Source organism: Theropithecus gelada, chromosome 11 (genome assembly GCF_003255815.1).
Source record: "Theropithecus gelada isolate Dixy chromosome 11, Tgel_1.0, whole genome shotgun sequence".
Taxonomy (NCBI): Eukaryota; Metazoa; Chordata; class Mammalia; order Primates; family Cercopithecidae; genus Theropithecus; species Theropithecus gelada.
Window position 1 is genome coordinate 60,816,120 of NC_037679.1, and position 19,659 is coordinate 60,835,778.

Sequence of the window (19,659 nt, forward strand, 5' to 3'; positions counted from 1 at the left end):
TAGTGCCATATAATTTTGGATTATCCTAAATGAAACTGGCATTAAGAATACCACAGAAAGGCAAAATTTAGATACCTATTTCATATATTTTTGCAATTACCAAGGCTGAAAAATTGGGGGTGGGAGGTCAAGGAAAAAATTTAAGAGATTTTTGGTCTCTAAGAAATATAACCAGCCCCTTCCTGTCATTATGTTATTCTCCATACTTAATTATTCCATAATATAAATTCTTTAATGAGACCAAATGTGTTGTTTTTCCTAAGACTGAATCCACATACAGTTTTGCTGAATAAGGAAAGTCACTCCAAACTATTACAAAACAATAATTTAGCCTGTTAATGAGGCATATTTTCCTCCAATATTACAAATAAATCAGAAAATTACTTTGAAAAGTTATTTAATATTACTGGTATTAGGTATTTTTTAATTTTTAAAAATGTCATAACTTTCAAACTTTATTACTTTCCTTCCACTTCCCCTTCATCCCATGCTCGGCAAATGCGTAGGTCTAAAACTATGCTCATACTGTATACACGTATATCTCAGGAGAGGGAAACATGACCTACTAAGTTTCCAGCTTTAAAAGAACACAAATGTATTTACTTCAAAAGGCCTGCAAACACCTGAAGAAATTTTGAAAACACATTATTGAGTTTAATTCTTATGACTTACGTTATACACACTGTTTTTAAACCCACAGACTCTTTTCTTAGAAACTATAACTAACATTTGTAAAGAGCAGGAAACAAAACTTCATTAAAAAATTAAACATGTAAGTAACTATGTAGTGCCATTTAAATGTTAGCTCTATAGCTTCTAGTTAGTTTATATGAAATCACAATGGTGGCTGCATGCCTAATTTAAGATGCATTTCTCTACAGGAAAGCACTTTTTAAAACTGCTAGTAAAAGTTTCGTTAACAATTCAAGACAAATTTTTTTAAAATACATTTAAGAAGGTATAAATATTAATAAGAAAATTAGAATAATTATCACCCTTTAAGACAGAAAGGAATGCATCTTTTAAAAAGTTCTGTGTTAGCTCCTTTTTTATTTTTGCCATGTTGGTATCACATTATCTGATTCACCTGTTCATGGACACAAAGAGGTTACCATTGAATATAAGGCTTTGTACTTATATATCTGACATTGGTACACTTGGTCCTCCAAGCCAATCTCTGTCTTACATGAATAACAGAGATTAGCAAAAGTTCTTTGCTTTTTACACAGGTATGTTTCTAGAGCCCCCAACTTGCAAAAACAAAGTACTTTGTGTTGCTTGGCTTAAGTGCATTTGTGTTACCTGGTTTTAACACAAATCCAAGCAGTTTTATATATGCAATCTACAAAAATGTGTCTTCTGAAATCATAGAGTAACACAAGCTCCTCATGTTTACTTTTCCACAAGTACATACTCCAAAAACTTAACATGTCACTTGTGTGAAAAGAAATAGTTTGTGTTGATTTAGTCCTCGTGTGGTACAAAATTGCATATACGTTACATGTAGAGTGTTTGGGGGAAATCGTTGTGTATGTCTCTGCATTAAACCCAGATTTGCTTTTCTTTTGTTAACGACAGTGGAGAAGGTCAAGACGATGCAGGGGAACTTGACTTTAGTGGTCTCCTGAAACGTAGGTGAGAACCAAGTGATGGAGTGAGACATTGTGGCCTGGAAGTCTTTCAGACACCCACTCAGAGAAGTCAAGTTTAAAGTGGATGTTTTTCAAAGAATTTTTCATTTCTGAAAATGTGTTTTGCTTATAGAATATAACAGAGTTGACTAAGAAAGAGAGAAACAACTGCATACTAATCTTTTAAAGACTTTAACGGATGCTTTTAAACTTTCTTTTTAAATGTTTCCTGACTCTTCACCTATTTTTTTTAAGTGGGGATGAAGAGACATGAAAACTGAGACATAAGACAAATACCTAGAAACCTCTAAGACTGTACATATGATTCCTTCTCATGACTGAATAAATAAAGCCTTCATTCTCTTTGATATTTGATCAAAAAATCAATTTTACAATTTTGGTAGAAGTCTGAAGGTATATACATTGTAAGAGGCACACCTACTTTAATATATTATTTATTATGTACTGTATTTCTGCAGGTCTAAGACACCACTGCTTTTAAGATACACCAGTACTTTATAAATCACTAAGCAATGAAAAAATTGTTCCAAATGGTTTGACACACCATTGATGATAAGATGCATTGTCATTTCAGCGGTCTTTAAAATGCCTCAAAAATGTGTTTTAGAAGTGATAAAATGGAAATAAAAGTTTAGTATTATCACACACTCACACTTCCTTTTCATTGTTCTCTCCTGCAATAAAATTTATAGAATTTCATTATGGATACTTAGAACATAACCATTTTATAAGATTTCTCTCCATATATATATTTCTATAACTGCTATACTCTTCACTAGGATTCCTTATATATATACACTATATTATATGTACATTAGAGATATCTAGATATTTACTATAGTGCAGAAGCAACAAAAAGAAATACTTTTTTCTGAGATTATGTTTTATCTAGCAAATTTGTAAATAAACAGAGTAAAACTATAATTTTAAATTAATTGTATATAATATCAGTTTTCACTTTAACTTTCCAGGCTTTTAAAATTACTTTTAGTGCTTTCTATGGTTATTAAAAGACTACAAGTACAAATATCCTTCATAACAAATTACAAACACTTGAAATAAACTGGGATTGTGTTTATTCTCTGTTTAGATAGCTTTATTCAAGTCTCTATGAATGAAAAATTTATCCCTACCCCTCAACATATAGGTTGAGAACAGAAATATTAATGGGTGTGATTTATTAATTACTGAGGGATATCAGCCCATCAGTAGACTAATTCAAATAACCATTAGTCTCAATAATATTGATTAATTCCCCAAATGCATTTAAAGCAATAGTATATGAAGTGCCCTTAAGTGAGCCTCACATTTCCTCATTCTACAGATAAGAAACCAAGGTCCAGAGATAACAAGTAACTTACCCCAAGTCACACAGGAGTTAAAGGCAGGGCCAGGACCCAAATCCAGGTTTCCCTTTTATGAGTCAGTTCATTTCCTGTGACTCCACATTAAAGATGCCACTCTGAATTTGCCTTGGAAGCTGGTGCTTCAGTTTATAATACAAATTGACACGTTAGGAAGACAAAAGAGCTTTTTATTCCCCCCACAATCATTTACTCATTCAGGAAAATACTAAACACTATCTTTGTGTAGAATATAATGCTACTGATGTGAGGAAAAGAAATCCAGTGTCTGGCACATAGAAAAGGATAGATACAATTTTGTGGGAGGAAAAACAGTGGTAAAAACATGGAATTGAGTCTCAACTCTACCATTTACTAATTATGTGACTTTGGTCAAATATTTGACCCCTCTGAGACTTGGATTTCACACCTGGAAATGTGAAGAATAAATGCTACTTAATAGAATTATTGTGCACATTAAATTAAGTGTAAAAAGCTTGGTTCACAGTAGGTGGCAAATAAATATGCACCTCCTCTAAGGAAATGTGTCATTTTCTCTAACATAGTTTATATTCATAAGGAGACAACACACAAACACACACACAATCAATCAACAAAAATGTGATAGAGTATTAAGCACCATGCTCTGATTAAAAAGGAAAAAAAGAAAGAAAAAAGAACGGACTTTTTCAACCAGTAATTCCAGAATAAAATAAATCTAATTACATGGTCAAAATGACAAAATTTAAAAATCACTTAATGGGCAGCCAATGCGTCTTCAGTTCTCATTTTCTCTTATCCCCTACTTAAGATTTTCATTCATAATTAGATTGTTGTTAATATAAGGCTATGTTATGTTCTGTTAGTATACTGTGCTAATCCACTAATATAACTTTAGAACTCGTTGTGTTCTCCTACTAATTAGTGAGTTGCCTGTGTTTTCATTGCGGTAATGACACATGGTTACCATTTCTACTCCTCCAAGTGTGTGTGCCAAAATCCCCACAAGAAAAAAAATATATATATGATTAAAACCAACATCTCTGTACAACGAAAGATCATCCTGCTCTGAACAAAGCCAGCTTACTTCAAATAGACATTAGCTAAATCAGATTAAATCTTTTGGGCAGCATCCTGTTATAGGAATTGACCTGTATAAATACTTGTAAGTTGTATTCTACATGAAATTTCTATAACTGTTTCTTCACTAGGATCACCAAGTTATTGAAATTTTGATGTAGATGAAAATACCATGAGCATTATACAGGTCTATCCCGAGGCTTGGAAAAGAATCAGAAGTGCCTACAGAAATGTGGCTTTTTCTCCTCACTGTAACTTAACGTAGCCATGCAGACAGGGTCATGTGCAGCCACCATGGTAAGTAACTAAAGATATGTTCCAGGTGCATTAAGGAAATGCTGAAGGTGAGAGCCTTGACCTCACATTTCAGTACAAGATAGATGCTTCTCTATATTGAGATACTTAATTGAGATACAATTAAGCGATGGAAAGAAAAGGAAGGAATAGGCAAGAGGTCATTGGTGTTCTTATATGAAATTTGATACGACTAAGTATGTGATAGAGTGGAGAGTATCCTGGCATTTTAATGAAAAATGGTGAGGATGATTGGTTTTATAAACCTATCAACAAAACTGACTCAGGAAATCACACTCAAAATTATCATCTTTATTACTGGTTTCCTTCATATAAATATTCCCCTCATGGATCTATGTAGGACTCAATGACATGTGCCTCTTGTTAGCTGTTTTAATTATATCTAGCTTGATATCTTTAAATCCTCTGCCAATGTCAGGAGGATACCTGAAGTATGTAATGTATATATGCAATTCTTCATGGTTCAAATAGAAATTTAACATAATCCAGTATAGTATAATTTTATAGTCTGAGGACTATATTTAGGCTCAAATGTGACAAAAATAGAGCACTAATAAATTAGATTGAGGGAACACCCCACAGAAAAGATATACATATGAATATGCATATACATCTTTTTTGGGTTTTTCTTTGAGACAGGGTCTCACTTTGTCACCCAGGCTGCAGTGCTCACTGCAGCCTCGACCTCCTGGGCTCAAGCAATCCTTCCACTTCAGCCTAAGTAGCTGGGATGACAGGCATGCGCCACCATGCCCAGCTAATTTTTGTATTTTTTGTAGATACAGGGTTTCACCATGTTGCCCAGGCTGGTTTCGAACTCCTGAGCCCAAGTAATCTTCCCATATCAGCCTCCTAAAGTGCTGGGATTACAAGACTGAGCCACCTCACCGGCCTATACATATACATCATAATTGCGATTCTCCTAGACTTCCTACTAAAATATTTAAAGGATGTATTTGAAGTATTTACTGTTTCCAGGAAGTAGATTTAGTGGATCTGGCAAATTATTACCAATATTCCAATTTCAGGACAATTTTCTTAAGCTTTTCAATTTTCCCATGTTAATAAAGGATGTAGCTATTATCAGTGAGATGAAGATAATGCTTGTGTCTTGAGTTTTTAAGAGGCACATTTTGCTAATGGTGTTGTCTAGTCCTTCCCATCAAGATTATTGGAGAGACCAGTGACCTTTCACTTCCCTCCATTTTCCAGGAGTTCTGCCTCAATGTCCCCGTAACCCACTGGGCAAAAAATCTTACATGACAATGTAAAATGGAAGTTAGATATTTAGATGTCATCCTTGCTTAATGCCACCCTAAACTCTATGTTAATATTTATAATCTCCTCCCCTCCCCTGCATATTTTTATCCATGATTACAACCCAGTATTTCCTTTTCAAAGTACACATGAGTATAAAGATGACATTCCGGGCTGGGTGTGGTGGTCAGCACTTTGGGATGCTGAGGTGGATGGACCAGTTGAGGTCAGGAGTTTGAGACCAGCCTGGCCAACATGGTGAAATCCCATCTCTACTAAAAATACAAAAATTAACTGGGTGTGGTGGCGCACACCTGTAATCCCAGCTACTTGGGAGGTTGAGGCAGGAGGCTCGTTAGAACCCAAGAGGCAGAGGTTGCAGTGAGCTGAGATCATGCCACTTCACTCCAACCTGGGCAACAGAGTGAGACTCTGTCTTAAAGGAAAAAAAAAAAGAAGGCACTCTGAAACAGGTGTAATGAATATGACAATGCAAACAGATGTAACCCATCATTCCCTAACATGATAGCATGAATTCATTTTCACACTGATGTATAAGATGTTTGACCAGTTTTCCAGAAAATCATATCCAAACCAGCATTATGGTAAGCAGTCATTGTAACATTTCCAAATTAACCTGATAAAAACAGTCATGTAAACATAAACAAAATCAGGATTATTTATTCAATGAAGGAAACCAATTTGTTTACACTAAGCCTGTTTTCCAAAAGAGTGTTTATTTCTGAGTTTTACTTTTATTTTATGCTTTTAAAAGAAAGGAAGGCAAGTGTAAATCTTAAATCTTATTTTTTAAAGTCATATATGTTCTTCATGTGTTCTGTAGTCAATGATCAAAAGTTGGGGTCATAATTTTGATATGCACCCTAAGAAGTTACTTTCCCCTTGTTCATGGTGCCCTAAACCATTTGTTCCACAGTTTAACATTTATATTTTTACAACTCATACCAAATTTGCTTCCAAAAAACATTCAAGACAGTACTTTAAGATGAAATGTAAGAAAATTTTTTAAACCCAGTCTCCTTTCCCCCTGCCAATTTAGGAAAAAAAAAAAATTAAAAAACCATCAGTATCCATAAACACTATGTGAAAAACAAACAAAAAACTCATGGCAGTTTCTTTTTCTTTTTGTATTTTAAAAAAGGTAAAAATGGTTAATGTATTCAGTTACTAATATGATAGGGAAAATGCTATTTGCAAAATCCAAATGTTTGAAATAATGTATTTGTACTGTCTCCATATTTAGCTAGGGCATGTACATCAAAGACAATAGAAAGAGCTCATTTTTATTCCATAGGCCAAATCTAAACCTTTTAGTTCTAGTCCAATTTTCAATAATTCAATATCCATATCTTAGATGAAAACTGTTGTTTCTCAAAATCCCATCTTCTAATTAGACTTTAAATTTGAAAATAAGTAACATATATTTTTAGGCTATTTCCTGATGTCCTCTACTCCCCCTAAAATTGCTTTTATTAACTAGGAAAACGAGAGGTGTTACTATAAGGGCACACATTTGATCTTCTACTACCTGCAAGTTTCCCTAAGACTTCCATTCCAGCACGGCAAGACTTGACTTCTGGGCTTCAAGTACTCAGGCTTTAAACAGAGCTTTTTTACACTGAACTGAAAAAGCAGAATCATACCTCGACCTTCCTGGTCTCTAAGGGCCAGTGCAGCTACTAAACTAGACCATGGTTCTCCCCGGTTAGGGAGGTGAAGCAGCAGGAGGAAGAACCCGAGGTGGACGTGTGGGAGTTGCTGAAGAACGCGAAACCCAGTGAATACGAGAAGATCGCCTTCCAGTATGGAATCACCGACCTGCGCGGCATGCTCAAGCGCCTCAAGCGCATGCGCAGGGTGGAGAAGAAGAGCGCAGGTGAGCGCGCCCGGGGGACGTGGCAGCGGGGCCGAGGAGCGTGGCAGGGTTCGAAAGACTTGACCGTGAACCCCGTCCCACGACCTTTCCAGTCTCCCGCGGGGGTGGGAGTGGGCCTGGGTAGGCGTGCAGGGGTTACGGTCGTCTTGGCGGACAGCTCCTGAAGGTTCAAGGTAACAGGAGATTCATGGTCCAAACACAACGTAGAATGTAATAGTACATTACCCCCGCTGTTACTGCGAATTTCTTAGCGGCCCCCTTTCTCCAGCCTCCACATCCCCTCTCACTGTCAAATTCTTGATTTTTACTTAAGCAGAGTGGACTCTTTCACCATGCTTTTCTTCCACCCACTTGATGCGTGTGGAGAGTTCACTTTCTTACACCCAGCATGGTTAGCAAAATGTTTTGTAAAACCAATAAGCAGCTCCGTGGGGATCTGAAATGGGTCCAGTCTGTTGTGATCTGAAATACCTTTTTAAAGTGGAAATTTTAAAGAAAGAGAAAGGAATGCATTTTACACTGACCATGAGCTCTTCGAAGCTTCCTGTACTTGGTCATTATTGGTTATGAGTTTTATGACACATCAGGTTAGTAATATATCAATCCTATTATTATTATTTTGTTAATGTTCAAATAGAATTTAAAGATTTTTACCACCTCTTTTAAAAAATCTGACCTTTATTTCTGATCTTCCTGGAAACTGGTTGAGAAATGGCCCCAGAGAAATGTAGAAGGGTGTATTTTTTTAGTTTATGGAGTTCAGCCATTCCCACTATCCCAGAACTCTTGATGTTATATTTTTGAGAGGTGTGTGCATGCTACAGGGGAGAGCCAGCTGACATCTCTTTTCCCCAGGCTGAACTTTGTTATTGTTATCACTTAGCTCTGAATTCATCTCTTAAGATGTGTGGTAGATAGCTTTTTTAAAAGCTAGGGTTTATTTTAACTTGTTAAAATATGGGACAGCAAGCTTACCTAAACAATAGTATAATAAGGTTGGAATGATGGAAATACAAGTATGACAACATGAAGCATTTCACATTTGTATTTTCCAAACTGCTAAATGAAAATGATTATCTTTTAAAAACCAGGAAAAAAAAACTTATTAAATTAAAGAAGTTAACTCTCTTTATTTAGGACCTTTCAAAGACAACTTTTTTTTTTTTTTTTAAATTGCTGTGTTCTATGTTATTTAAAATCTTTGGAAATCCTGGGTTCCTACACGTATGTGCAAGGGGTGTTTTTAAAATGCCGCTATTTGGGCAAGTTACCACAGTATAAAAAACTCTGGTAAGCCTACTGTTTCAATTAGTCAAAGACATTCGATTTAATACGAATCACTGAATTTATCTTATAAATTCTATTATTTAAAAAACCATCTGTGACATACAAGAAGTGCAGAAAGAAGGCCAATGACACTAATAGTAATTGTGCTGGAAGAATAAGCATGTTCTTTTATTTTTATTTTTTTGAAACAGGGTCGCATTCTGTCACCCAGGCTGGAGTGTGCAGTGGCATGATCTCAGCTCACTGTGACCTCTGCCTACGAGATTCAAGTGACTCTCGTGCCTCAGCCTCCTGAGTAGCTGGAATTACAGGCACGCACCACCGCACCCCGCTAATTTTTGTATTTTTAGAAGAGACACGGTTTCCCCATGTTGGCCAGGCTGGTTTTGATCTCCTGGCCTCAAGTGATCTGCCCGCCTCAGCCTTCCAAAGTGTTGGGATTACAGGCGTGAGCCACCATGCCCAGCCCCAGCATGTTTTTAAAGTTCACTTTCATTTGGACGTTTTATAGTGCACATTCCCTGAAGAATTAGGGCATTTTTAAAGCTTCTTCAATGATTCTTTTCTCATGTTTCTTCCAGAAACGTGTGGATTCTCTTTTCAATTTAAACCATCTTATTGTATATAAGTCAACACAGTGTTTGAAATATAAAGGATAATTTGGAAGCTTTCTGATTTTTTTCTTCTTTGAGATTAATTTTTTCATTTGTTTTTAGGTTCTCCTACATGTATTGACTACTTAAATTCATAGCATATGTATACATATATTAACATACTTTTGTTTCTTCTATTCTATCAGCTTTCGCAAAAATTCTTGATCCTGCATATCAGGTTGACAAAGGAGGCAGAGTGAGGTTTATGGTGGAGCTGGCAGATCCAAAGTTGGAGGTGAAATGGTATAAAAATGGTCAAGAAATTCGACCCAGTACCAAGTAAGTGGGCTTTGCAAAAATCAGTAATAGCTCTACAGTAAATTAATCAAATAGTAGTTTGACCTACTTTTCTGAGAATAAAAGGATATTTAGTTATATTTTCATAATACAAAATCATATGGAGAGAGAGTAAACATTTAAGTCACACTTTACTTATTATGGAAACATGATAGTTCTGTGTAAAGTAAACCTTGTTTTATGTTTAATTCTGTAAAACTAAAGTGTTTTCCAATTATGGTTTTGTGTTGCTACAGGTTATATGTGATTATTTCAGAGTATTGCCAAATTTCTCCCAATTTTAAAAAATAAAATTGAAAAATAACTTGCAATCCATATTTGATGTGCCACCTGGGAATCACATCTTATAATTAGATGACTTTTGCTTTTCCAAAATAACAACTATATTTAATAATGGGTGAATACCTTCTATTTTCAATTCAAGTACTGTTCTGAGCACTTGCAATATTGCATCTAAAAGGAACTCTTTAATGTTAAGATAAAACAAAATGTGGGTCTAAGCCTGTGTTTTATTATTTTTTGGCCTTCTTGCAAATGGAGACAGACTAAAGACAGACTAATCCCTGACGTCTGATGGTATCTCCAGTCTATTATAAAACTACTTTACAGAGATCCTCCTCAGTCTGAGAGATTTTCAACTCCAATATATTTTTTTAGGTTAACAGGAGCCACGTGTACATTTATAAAAGACGTTGATCCTGGAAAGCTGTTACTTCTGGAGTACAATTAGGTGGCTTCCAATTCTTAATGCGGTCATGCCACAAGAGTGACTTTGTGATGATAACAGTTATATCTGGTGTAAAAATCTCTTGAAGATGGCCTGAATTTACCAAAAACATAATTTTAATTGGTTATCTTCATGTAGAAAATATTTTTAAATATCTTGTTTTTGAAGGCTTCAATTTGAGAAATTCCCAAAGCAGTTATTTTCTAGTCTATTTTAATCCCATAATGTGCTCCTCCATAATACAGATCACAGATTACATTTTACAATCTTCTTGGCTTCTAGTTTGTTTCCAAATACTCACATTCTTTCTTAGTAGATGTAACTGTATAATAGCACCAGTTCTTAAGCTCATCTAAGAGAACATCACATTCGACAGAACTGCTGCGTGTGTTTGTGATTATATCACATTATTTCTTAAATTGTATAATCATTTATTCACCCAAGGGAATCTACTATACCACTGGGATAGGCAATGAATAGATCTTATTCATATATCAATGAATAAGATCAAGTTTCTACCCACCTATAAAGCACATGAATTGGTCAGTTAAAGAATGTACAGAGTTAAAAATCTCACAACCTCAGCCAACTTTATCTTCCAACAGTGGGTTAAAAAAATTAAATAGCAAATATGTGAGTACTGATTTTTATTTGAAATAAAAACCTTATGTAAAAAAAATTATAATGGAAATTAAATAGTATCTATAAATATGCTTATATATTATGCATTATAAAGATAAAAAATTTTTTTTTGGTTTGATGTTAAACTGTGTAAGATATGATACCTAAAGAGCAGATCAAAATTATATCCCTGCTGGGCACGATGGCTCATGCCTGTAATCCCAACACTTTGGGAAGCTGAGGCAGGAACGCTTGAACCCAGGAGTTTGAGACCAGCCTGGGCAAGATGGTGAGACTCAGTCTTACAAAAAATAAATTAGCTGGGCCTAATGGCCCATACCTGTGGTCCCAGCCACATGGGAGGCTGAGGCAGGAGGATCACTTGAGCCCAGGATGTCGAGGCTCCAATTAGCTATGTTTGCACCACTGCACTCCTGCCTGTGCAACAGAGCAAGACCCTGTCTCAAGAAATAGATCCTTGACTTTCAAACATTACCAAATTATAAGCCAAATTTTCTGGAAATAAAGAAAAGAATAAAATCACATTCACAGACTCTGTTTATTTTCCTCCTGTTCAAAACAGATACATCTTTGAACACAAAGGATGCCAGAGAATCCTGTTTATCAATAACTGTCAGATGACAGATGATTCGGAGTATTATGTGACAGCCGGTGATGAGAAATGCTCCACTGAGCTCTTCGTAAGAGGTAAAAATGAAATCTCTTATTGTGATCACCAGGAGCTGTAGGCTCCTTCTCCCAGGGATAATGATCAAAGTGAAAGCAACTGAGGCTCCTCTACACTGGCAGCTATTATGGATCCTAATGAGTCTTCTGGTTTGTTGAAGACTAGAACAGCAGAGGGGAGAAAGGAAACCTGCTGAGTACAAATGCCTCATGATTTTGACTCAAGTCAAGCACTATTTTGCAAAAATAATTATTCTAGTTATAGCTTTGAAACCCAACAGATTTTACTGGATAATCCCTGTTTCACACACTCAATTGATCACACATAGGTTTCTGTTGAAACCAGCGTCATTAATAAGTGGTTGGCACCAAGCACACTGAAAATTATCATTTACTAAGACATTGTGAAAAGAGCTGGAGGGTGTGAATGAAGCTATGTCTTCCTTATTTTCTTTATGAGGCCTTCTGATTACAGACAACTCTGAGATCTCTGTCATTCATCTGGAACTAGGATCAAAGATTTGAGTTTTATATATTCTCCTTCATCAGAAATGTCTAGCACTTAGTATCTTCTTTGCTAAAAGAATAATATTTGATATATGTTTTGTTTGTTCTTGAAAGTAATAATTTATTTGACTTGGAGATTTTATGAAAAAATTGGGAGAATTTACCCAGGGTTGCCTGCTATTTATTTTGCCAAGAACAGACATTGAAAAAAAAAAAAGAAAAAGAAAGAAAACTCACAGCCAGGCATAGTGGCTCATGTCTGTAATACTAGTACTTTGGGAGGCCGAGGCACATGATCACTGAGGTCAGGAGTTCAAGACCAGCTTGGTCAATGTGATAAAATCCCATCTCTACTAAAAATACAAAAATTAGTTGGGTGTTGTGGCGGGCACCTGTAATCCCAGCTACTCAGGAGGCTGAGGCAGGAGAATCACTTGAACCCAGGAGGTGGAGGTTGCATTGAGCCAAGATCACGCCACTGCACCCCAGCCTGGACAACAGAGTGAGACTCTGTCTCAAAACAAGAACAAAAACAAAAACAAAAAACTCACTTACTGTTATCACCATATCAACCATAGATGTTGCTTTCTTACTGTTGGTTTTTCATCTGTGAACAAATCAGGGTTCATGGGATAGCCTTTGGATATTTAATGATTCTGATTTCCCCTTTTTGTACTAGAGCCTCCAATTATGGTGACCAAACAGCTGGAAGATACAACTGCTTATTGTGGGGAGAGAGTGGAATTAGAATGTGAGGTGTCTGAAGATGATGCCAATGTAAAATGGTAAATAGCCTTAATGAAGTCTGTCCATTTTTAATAGGCAAAAAAAAAAAAAAAAAAATTGGACCTTCATAGTTGATAGGACAGGAAGACAAATAGCTTTTAAACCTTTGAAAAGAATCTCCACCTCATTTGAGTTAGTAGAGATGATAAATAAAAGTATACTAACATACTGGGGTTTTTCCACTCGTGAGACTGAAAACAGAACCAGAGATATATGTGAGCAGGCATGTAGGGATGTGGGTACTTACTACTAAGTGGATGATTCAAGTTGTCCCAAATCTGTTTGACCCCAAGGCTATGGATGCTCTTAACCTTTATAGCAGGCTTCCTCTCACTATGCCATATTGGCAAGTTACATGAAAAAACATATTTTCTTTTCATGTAACCCCTAGTCACTTTATCCTCATAGTACCTCAGGGAAAAAACATTTAGACTGAGAATCACCAATTGCTTCTAGAAACAAGAGCTTATTTGTTTTGCTTAGGTGGGAAGTGTTTTCTCAGGTTCCTTGTGAGTAACCTTAAAATTAAAAACTAGAAATTTTAAATCTTAAAATGAAATGTTACATTGAAAGGTACAGTAAATTACACAGCAGGATTTGTAGTTATTGGTATGGTGTAGATTGTTCATTCTAATAGAGAATCATAGTTATCTTTAAAGTGCATTAAATGATATTCTTACTAGTGTGTTTCAAGAGCCTCCGTGTGGGTAATATCCACTCTCAGCAGTTGCACCTGATTCATCTTGAGTGAGAACAGGTGGCTCGTGTTCTTTTAACACAATTTTGTAGACAGTATTTGTTAATTATGAATCTACTGATGGATACAGAGATTGATTCGTACATTTTTTAATTCAACAAATAGTTCTTGTGTGTCTCATATCTGCCAGAAATTCTTCAGGATATTGCAACAAGCAAGATCGACAACGTATTTTTCCTGAAGGATCTTTTATAAATCTTTTTAATATTTTAATTCAGGTTTAAGAATGGTGAAGAGATTATCCCTGGTCCAAAATCAAGATACCGAATTAGAGTTGAGGGTAAGAAACACTTCTTGATCATAGAGGGAGCAACAAAGGCTGATTCTGCAGAATATTCAGTAATGACTACAGGAGGACAATCATCTGCTAAACTTACTGTTGACTGTAAGTAAGACTTCTTTAGATGTCTTCTAAGTGGGCTTACTAATGATGGTTGTGTTAATTTGGTTTTAGAAAAGTTTCTATTTGATTTCTATTTGCAGTGATTTTAAGTATTTAAAATGGATTTCATTCTAGCTAAGTGTCTATGTCAGATCAGTCAGGGTCTTTGAGGAAGGAACCACGACTCAATTTAATAGTAGAGCACCAGTATTAGGAAGAAAGTATAAAAATCACCTGCCAGAAAAGTTATAATTCCAAGACCATATAAATAGGGGATAAATACTTAGATATTATGTCATATCCTGATAATGTTAGCTAGCTATTCATCAAATAAACATTCAACACTGCAATTACACTTGACATGAGAAGAAAGTAATTCAAACCAAAAGGGTTCAGTTGAGAAGACTGTAAGAGCTCATTTCCTAGTAGGCTTCAGAGGTATGAGAGAATTAACATACTTCCCTTAATGCCCTCTACTCCTAGTCAGTTAGCAATGGCAGAATCTTTCCCAATTTGTCATAAAAATTAAAACAGCAAATATCTCAAGATGATGTCACAAACAGAGTAGAAATCTTACTTCCGTATCTATTGCTTAGTCCAGTTGCAGTTCATATAATCATTGAATTATTCAGGATCAATCCCAATACATTCCTTATGCTTTATGGAACTGTGGTCATTTTAGTTTAGCATCAAGAAGTCTTTCAGCCATAGACAGATCCTTATCTGATATTTGTATCCATTTAAAGCAATTACAATCTGTTCTGCTATGATGTAACATGAGCATTTCTAAAAATAATTACGCTATGCAAAGTCATGCAACAAAAACCATAGGGTTTGTAGGGGAAATGGGATTATGGGTACAACACTCAAGAATTTTGTTGGTTTATTAGTCCGTTCTCATGCTGCTAATAAAGACATACCCATGACTGGGTAATTTATAAAGGAAAAAGGTTCAATTGACTCACAGTTCCGCATGGCTGGGGAGACCTCAGGAAACTTACAATCATGGCAGAAGGGAAAGCAAATATGTCCTTCTTCACATGGCTGCAGCAAGGAGAAGTGCCAAGCAAAAGGAGCAAAAGTTCCTTATAAAACTGTCAGATCTCATGAGAACTCACTCACTATCATGAGAACAGCAGCATGGGGGTAACCGCCCTCATGATTCAATTACCTCCCACTGGGTCCCTCCCATGACATGTGAGGATTACAATTCAAGATGAGATTTGGGTGGGGGCACAGCCAAACCATATCAGTCAATGACATGTTTTTTAAAATATAATAACCTAATTAAAAGTAGTAGCACAGTTTTACACATGCTAAATGGTTGATAAATATTATAACAAATATGGCACTTAATGTTGAAAAAGACCTGAGATTTGCTTATAGAAGTAATGCTGGAAGTGTTGTGGCTTGTGAACTGTTGTGAAGCAGTAGAAAGAGGATTATTCAAAATGTGATGAGTAGTTGTGACCTCCGATGTAAATGGGTGTGGCTTATATCACATGGATGAACTGAGGTAGCTGATATATGTTTGAGGTGTGAGTCTGCGGATTTTGTGCATTCCTTGCTGGCTCATTTCAGCTGGATGCAATTTTCTGCATTCACCTAGTTTTTCTAAGGAATGAAATTGTACATAATCAAATGTGAAATTATCCCGTAATATATTAATTGCATTGGTACAACTTCTCACTTTCAAAACAAACATTGTAGTAGAGCTCACTATACCGTTGTGAAATGCTGCCATCTTGGCCTGTCGGGAGTTTGGGCTTGCATTTGTGATGGTCTATCGTTTCTACAGTGAAACCTCTGAAGATTTTGACACCTCTGACTGATCAGACTGTAAATCTTGGAAAAGAAATCTGCCTGAAGTGTGAAATCTCTGAAAACATAACAGGAAAATGGACTAAAAATGGCCTACCTGTTCAGGAAAGTGACCGTCTAAAGGTGGTTCACAAGGGAAGGTAAGTGAGTCAGGTGACCCACAAATGAGGTTTGGTCCCTTTTCTACTTTCTCCGTTTTCTAAATTACATATTTGGTGAGGGTGTTTGAAGGGTAGCCATAGGGAGATCATCTATTCCTGATTCTTTGCTTCCAACTAGCAAGAAGGTGTGATTTCTCTGTTGTACACCATGTCCTACTCATAATCCTGTATCTGTACCTCACACTACGGTACTTTGTCTATTCAAAATCCATTGACCCTTTTTCCATCTAAACATGAAGTTAGAGGCCAGGCACCATGGCTGATGCCTATAGTCCCAACACTTTGGGAGGCCGAGGCAGACGGATCACTTGAGCTCAGGAGTTCAAGAGCTCCTAGGCTATGTGGCAAAACCTTGTCTCTACAAAAAACACAAAAACTAGCCAGGCGTGGTGGCCTAGTAGGCGTGGTGGCCTACTTGGGAGGTGGGAGGATGGCTTGAGCCCAGTAGGGGGAGGTTGAAGTGAGCTGAGATCACACCACTGCATTCCAGCCTGGGAAATAGAATGAGAGACGCTGTCTCTAAAATAAATAATCAACATGAATTTAGAGGAAAAATACTGAATTCTAATTGAGGACCTGATCAAATGGATTAACTACGTCTAACCAATAAGTGTCACAATGCCTTCCCACAAATCTTTATTTGTGTAGGGGGCATAATATCCTAGAATCTGGCAAAGATCTAAGGCAAGAGTTTAACTTTGAATTCATGGGCTTTTAGGATATCATAAATGAACTTTAGGAAGCCCCATAACTCCTGTGAAATTGTGAGAAAATTCTGTGTATATAAAAATACATACTTTTTACACAGAAAGGATTCATAGTGTCCATTAGAGATTCACTGGTTTGTGACCCCAATAAAGTTAAGAGCTGTTGTTCTTAGGGTTTGGAATATAAAGCCAAAATCAAGATTATTCTTGGCAATCTCTTGAATCTTAAAGTATAGCACTATTGATATGTTCTATTTTAGCCTTTTTAAAGCTATGAGATTAAAAAAAAGAATAATAGACTCTGCATATACAATAAGCAGATTGTATTTGTGGAGATAATTCCTTATAGTCCAAAATAAAGATTTAATTTGAATCAATAAATAGGATAATTAAGGCTTCTCCTTCATTCTCTCTCTCTCTCTTTCTCTCTCTCTCTCTTTCTTCCTCTCTCTCCTGCACTACAGAAGTTAATCAGATAAAGGCCAAGTGTCTTTTCAGTTTGGGTCATACATAAACTAGATCTTTGCAGTCTTAGAAATACATTTTCCTTGTTTCCTTAGGATACACAAGTTAGTCATAGCCAATGCCCTCATTGAAGATGAAGGTGATTATGTATTTGCACCTGATGCCTACAATGTTACTCTGCCTGCCAAAGTTCATGTTGTTGGTGAGTAGATAAAATAAGTCATTGCATAGTTGTGTTCTTTTTTGTTTGCTTTTGCTTACCATGGAATTATAATATATTCAAAACTAAGTGATATTTAAGGAAAAATACATCAATTGGTATTAATTACCAATCAGAAAGATTGGTGACTTATACCAATAAAATGGTTTTGCAAGGTGCCAGGCACCAACTATCTTGACCTCTCATATTCTTTTTGATCAGATAAAATATTGGTTACTACCATCATACAGCCAAACATTAGTGCAGATATTCACACAGAAATGACCGTCTGATAACAAAGACTATGCTGAATATTCTAGATCCTCCTAAGATCATCCTGGATGGTCTTGATGCTGACAATACAGTGACAGTGATTGCAGGAAGCAAGCTTCGTCTTGAGATCCCCATCAGTGGAGAACCACCTCCTAAAGCCATTTGGAGCCGGGCAGATAAGGTTTGTTTTATGCTTGCACACAGTTACATGCACACACACATATGCATACACACTGCCTACCCCACCCCTTGCCCTCCATTAGTCAGATGAAGGGAGAAAACGCATAAATGTACAGCAGTACAGTACAGTTGTAATTCCTTTGAAAAAGAGAGATGACTGATTTTCAGGCAAATCTGATCATCATTCATTGACTTCTCGTATTTCTGACTATTACGTAGCAAAGCATGTTTTGATGCACAGTGAAGAAAGCCTCATTTTTATTCTAATGGAAATTGTGGGGATGAAAAAGGAAATGAATTATTAAATAAATGAACAAAGTCACTTTGGATAGTAATAAGTACAAGAAGATAATAAAAGAGAATGATACAATTACAAATGACTGCATAGTCAATGGCAGCCTCTGTGAAGAACAAGGAACCCGTTATGTGAAGATCAAAGAGAAGAGATTTCCATATGGAGGCAATTATAAGTGCAAAGGCCAAGGGGAGAGAATGAGCCTGATGTGTTGGAGGAACAGAAGGAAAGCCAGCATGTCTGGGGCAAAGTGAATGATGGGGAGAAAGACAAGTGAGGGTGAAATGGTGGAGTAGTGCCAGCTCATGTGTGACTCTGTGGCTTTCTACAAAAATAAAAGCAAAAAAAAAAAAAAAAAGTTACATTTGAAAAGAAGACATGAGGCCGGGTGCAGTGGCTCACGCCTGCAATCCCAGCACTTTGGGAGGCTGAGGCAGGCAGACCACCTGTAGCCAGGAGTTCCAGACCAGCCTGAGCCTACATGGAGAAACCCCATCTCTACTAAAAATACAAAAAAATTAACCAAATATGGTGGTGCTTGCCTCTAATTCCAGCTACTCTGGGGACTGAGACACAGAAATCGCTTGAACCCAGGAGGCAGAGGTTACAGTGAGCCGAGATTGCGCCACTGCACTCCAGCTAGGTGACAGAGCGAGACTCTATCTCAAAAATATTTTTTAATGTTAAAAATAAAATAAAATAATAAAAAGCAGAGTGAGACTTCTACTTTCAACCATAATTGAATAACAGGGACCAGATTTACCTACTCACTTGAAATAACCACCAAAACAGACAAAATATATGAGCAATGGGTTTCAAGACACTGGACATCAGATCGTGAAAGACAGTGACTATGAAATATGATAAACAAATGAAGTGAGCCCTATAATTGCCTCAAGCTTATTGCCATAAAAGAGTATCCAGGCAGTGGCACAAGAAAGAAAAAGCTGGACAGAACCCAGTGGACTCCCTAAGTTTAGGACTCCCATTGCACAAGGAGACCAAGGCAGCTAGAGTTCATAGGATACATACTCTGCATACTGGAGGAGAGAGCTGCACAGAGAGTCCCCCTGAAGCTCGGCAGAGGATCACGCTCAAGTATTCAGCAAAGATCAGTGCACGTTTATGAGGAAACTACCCAAGATTCAAGAAAGGAACATCTGAAAGGATTAAAGAGAAGTGGACTGGCACTCACACAAGGCCAATAGTAGTGCCTGTTCCTCCTAGCTAGACGTGAAAACCTCATCATTCACAGTCATTGAGTAGAGTACTCGGGAAAGCCTTGCCCCGGTTGCAGGAATAATTAACCC

The 19,659-nt window shown here is 36.7% G+C and overlaps 1 protein-coding gene across 11 annotated transcripts in view; it reads left to right on the forward strand.

Moving 5' to 3' along the window:
* MYBPC1 (myosin binding protein C, slow type) overlaps positions 1-19,659 on the forward strand; it is a 98,939-nt gene that overhangs the window by 41,537 nt on the left and 37,743 nt on the right. For 10 of the 11 annotated variants that reach the window (XM_025401591.1, XM_025401589.1, XM_025401593.1 and 7 more), the window contains 9 exons: positions 1,579-1,635; positions 7,378-7,544; positions 9,631-9,763; positions 11,713-11,837; positions 13,003-13,108; positions 14,085-14,251; positions 16,047-16,209; positions 17,498-17,604; positions 17,922-18,055. In XM_025401591.1, the coding sequence (XP_025257376.1) occupies positions 1,579-1,635; positions 7,378-7,544; positions 9,631-9,763; positions 11,713-11,837; positions 13,003-13,108; positions 14,085-14,251; positions 16,047-16,209; positions 17,498-17,604; positions 17,922-18,055 (1,159 nt within the window). The remainder of the gene's footprint in view (positions 1-1,578; positions 1,636-7,377; positions 7,545-9,630; positions 9,764-11,712; positions 11,838-13,002; positions 13,109-14,084; positions 14,252-16,046; positions 16,210-17,497; positions 17,605-17,921; positions 18,056-19,659) is intronic. The other variant, XM_025401597.1, reaches the window with a different exon arrangement.